We start from the raw sequence: 4,342 nt of genomic DNA, 5'->3' as shown, positions 1-4,342 counted from the left end.
GGCACCATTTCATTTTATGTTTTCCACCTGTAAAGTAATAAAGAACTGTCTACATTTCATACAGACTTTCATTTCATCTTTATGCAACTCCCATGAGTAGGTATTATTATTCTCATTTTAAAACTAAAGAAGCTGATTCCCAGGTTAAGCAACTTGGCTTTCATTACAGAAAGAGCTGGAATTTGAACCCAAGTCTCTCCAACATCAAAATCCTTTCTTTCTAATATATCACCTTTCTCCTTGATAGCACTTGTATAGGTGGAATGTTGTTTTTCCTCTGTACACCTTCTTTATAGAACATTTTCTTCATGTTATCTAAAGGCATGGTGCAAATTAAAAACCTGTGAATGTCTGCATTAGGATAATTCAGCTTACCTAGTTGTTTAGGTCACGTAGCCCCTTGTTTCCTCCATAATAATAGAATAAAGAAGAGCCAGAGGAGTTCTGCTTTCCCATGACTTACATCACTCTGCAGACAATTGGCAGCCAGGAGACGGGCAGCTGCCGCACTCTTCAGATTTCTCTCTATTTAAAGTTCAAAGAGACGCTGGATAACAAAAGAAAGAGGTAAGCGTGGCCTGACCTAGCCACCCACCAACAGGAATAATGGCTGAAAAAGGTAAGATTTAAGGCATGGGATTCTCTTGGCAAAAAAAGAAAAGACTTCTTGACTTTGGTTTATTTATGTTTCTTGGTGTTTCCCAGCCACTCTAAAAAATGTGATATCTATGCTAAAAGACCGTTAACCATATATGTTAGTGTGGCTGTAAAAATGCATTAATTATGTAATTTATGGATCAGGCCTATAGGTTATGAATAATTTTAAAATGATCCACAAAGGAAAAGAGCTTAATTTTGTTAATGCTTATTTTGAAAGGTGAGTTAGAAATCAGTTCTCCTGATTTCAATTCTGAGCCAGAATTGAAGACAGTTAAGTTCTGTGTCAGATCTGCTAGTAAATGGCTATGTGAGTTTGCAGAAGTCCCTATACCTCTCTGAGTCTGTTTTCTGACAGTAAAATGAGAATATTGGGCTCAGTCATCTGTTCCACATCTAACATTTTTGTTCCACATCTAACTTTTTTCTGGTTTTTAAACTTTTTTTGTATTTATATTTTATAGCTATATAAAATAATTGATTCCAATTTGTCAAAAGGTTGAATATATATTGTATCTAAGAAATGGTTTTTAAATATTTACAGGAATTTTTGCTTTGAATCTTGACAATGACCTTGTGAAATATGCATATCATAATCATCATCCCCATTTTATAGATAAGAAAATGGAGACACAGCAGTTTAGTAACTTGTTCATGCTCACTAAAGAGTGGTGGCACCAGGTGTTTAACCTGGACAGTCTTTTCCAGAGCACAGTATTCTCAAGAACACTTCCAGCTGTAACTACTTTGATATGCTCAGAACTGGACAAGAGAGAAGCATTTTACAATTACACTTCATGTTTAAAGAGATGTTTTGTCCTTATTTGTGCTAGGGATGTAAGTGACATATGCAAAGTATGTTGTGCTCTTATGTATTTCTACTTCCAAACAATTCCACAGGTATTAGTAAAGTTGAAAATATTAGTGTTAAAAAAACAATGGAATGTATACTTTGGGTGTTAAAATGCACAGTTAGTGCTACTGGTACTATTTTACAAGGAAAGTAAATAATGAGATACTGACTTTTAGGGCTTTGTGATATGTAAATTTTATTAAAATATGCATGTATAAAATATAAATACACAATTAAAGGGTTAATATTAATTTTCAAGTTCTTTGAAATTGGGAAAAATATAAAGCCACATACATAGACAGTTCAAAAAAATTACTGCTATGTACTTCCTTTGTAGTGGTACCTTAATTCATAAAAAGGCTTTCGTCCAAATGAGAGTAAAGAGCAACTCATGTTGTTTGCTTTATCCTTAAGCAATACCACATGTCAAGTAAAGAGAAGAGTTTTCCATTTAGTGCTTAATGCCTTACACAAGGTCACAGTGAGACGGAGAAACAAGAAAAGCACATTGAATTTTGTCAGTTAAGAGAGACTCTAGCATTCTTGGAAAAATAGATTTAAAGTATTAAAATTTATTTCAACTTCAGAAAGTTTCCTTTTATAAAAGTGTCTTCTAATTTTAAATGTGTCTCAACTCCTGATGATTTTATTTTAATAGCATTTTTAAAAATTTCACATTTTAAAGTGATGGAAATTGTAATAGGAGTATAATTGCTAAGAATATGTATTCTCTCTTTTAACTAATGGCATAAGATCTAATTGTGCTTTGCAGTTAAGAATATATCTGAGTCCTTAACACAGGGACATTAATTCTATAGAATGTCTTTCTGTGCTCTTTCTAAATCTTTTTGTGTGATGTATGTGTGGATTTCTGTGTGTATGCATGTGTATGTTTGCTTGAAAGAACAAGAGTTACATGCAGTGAATACTTTAAAAAAGATACTTGTATAAATTGCTTTTTACAGGTAAGAGTACAAATAGGAGGCACAGAAGAAATCATATATAAACAAACGCCATTTATGTGTGTGTTGGATTATTACTGCCCATTGATTCAGGTTCAGTGCTGGTTGTTATACTGAACAATTTTTAAACAATAGAAATTCTTTTCTGTAGTCAAGAACGGTTATATAATGTATGATACTTTCCTTTTCCCTGTGATATTTAAAATTACATTCAGCTATTGAGGCCAAGAACAGTTCTCAATACCTTGCCCTGTGTTATAATTATTTACTTTAGTGGGAATTGCCTCAGAGTTGTATTAGATTGTTTTTTATATAAATAGCTGCTGTATATGTTATTGCACAAATGCATGAATATGTTCTGTATACACTAAACACACACGGTGGTTAGAGTTTACAAAGCTTTGCACATATGTTATGTCATTTGACATTCAAAACTATTCCAGGAGGTAGAGAGCACAAGTTTCATTATTCATATTTTACCAATAGGAAAGTTCAAGCCCAGAATTGCCGAAGGTCACATAATGGTAAAAGACCCATGGTTTGATTCAAAATACCCAGGGTTTATGACAGTCTCACGCATTCTCTGTAGAAAAGAAAAAATAATCATGTATGGGTATAACTAGAGAGTGTATGCTTTTTTCTTAATGTTACCAGATTCCTTTTATCCTCTTGACACAGAAAATTTAATACTAAAATGACCAATATAATCTGTTTTCTACGGTTTCTTTTAAAGCGGAGTCTACATTTTCACACCTTCTGGTTCCTATTCTTCTTCTGATTGGCTGGATTGTGGGCTGCATCATAATGATTTATGTGGTCTTCTCTTAGAAAGGTAAGGGTTTTAATAGCTGAATGTTTATCTATAGTCTAAATTACTCCAGAAACAATCTTTTCTGTTTTACTAATGGAATGTTTTGTCTTTCAGGCAAGAAGATATCAGATTGACATCATTTAGAAGAATTAAGAAAACTATGAACATGACTGATTATTAAATGTCTCATGTTAAACAATGCAATGTTTGACATCACTTTACAAACTTGGATCATAAACTGGCACTTTGGTGTGCGTAAGAATTTCTTCGGGACAATAAGAAATTATGAGCGAATTTCTCTATATTCTGAGTGAGAAAAATGTTTAGCTGTGACGAAAAATGCATGTCATTAAAAAAAGTTTGATAAATTTAATCACATTACAAAAAATTATCCCCCCTGCCCTCTGGAAAAAACTATAGAGGAAGTGGGCTGAGGCTGTGCACGGTGGCTCATGCCTGTAATCCCAGCACTTTGTGAGGATCCTTTGAGCCCAGAAATTAGAGACCTGCCTAGGCGACAGAGAGAGACCCCATCTCTACAAAAAAAAAAAAAAAAAAAAAAAGAAAGAAAATAGGCTAGAGATAAAAACAGACAATTCAGAGAACATATAATGTAAAAGTACACTTAACCTCTTGTTCGCAAAAAGAGAAATGTAATTAAAACTACACTGAGGAATCATTGCTCACTTATCAGATGGGAAAAAAATAAAGATGTTTGACAACATATGCGTTGCTAAGACTGTGTGCAATTAGGCATTCTCATACATTGTCTTTGGGAATTCAAAATGGTACATTTTGGGGGATGTTTGGCGGTACATATCTATCAAAATTACATATATATTTAATTTTTGACTCAGCGATCCCTCTTCTAGGAATATGGCAATTTCCACAGGTACATGAGCAAAAATACAAAATGGCTTATATACAAGACTATTTATTCTGGCATAATTTGTTTAGTAAAAACCTGGAAATAAGCCAAATATCTATTAATAGGGGATTAACTGAATAAACTGTGGTATGTCTACATAATGTAGTACTTACGCAGTTGTAAAAAGGAAT

General features: G+C 33.3%; 1 protein-coding gene across 1 annotated transcript; it reads left to right on the top strand.

Annotated features, from left to right (window-relative positions):
• The first annotated feature begins 230 nt into the window (after positions 1 to 230).
• STRIT1 (small transmembrane regulator of ion transport 1) lies at positions 231 to 3,860 on the top strand. The gene is made up of 3 exons (XM_024245109.3): positions 231 to 619; positions 3,206 to 3,304; positions 3,398 to 3,860. The coding sequence occupies exons 1-2, from the start codon at positions 607 to 609 to the stop codon at positions 3,298 to 3,300; spliced, it is 108 nt and encodes a 35-aa protein (XP_024100877.1). The 5' UTR covers positions 231 to 606; the 3' UTR covers positions 3,301 to 3,304; positions 3,398 to 3,860.
• Positions 3,861 to 4,342: the final 482 nt, after the last annotated feature.

This window comes from Pongo abelii, chromosome 2 (assembly GCF_028885655.2).
Source record: "Pongo abelii isolate AG06213 chromosome 2, NHGRI_mPonAbe1-v2.0_pri, whole genome shotgun sequence".
Taxonomy (NCBI): Eukaryota; Metazoa; Chordata; class Mammalia; order Primates; family Hominidae; genus Pongo; species Pongo abelii.
Note: the sequence above shows the minus strand (reverse complement) of the source record. Positions and strands in the feature narration are given on the sequence as shown.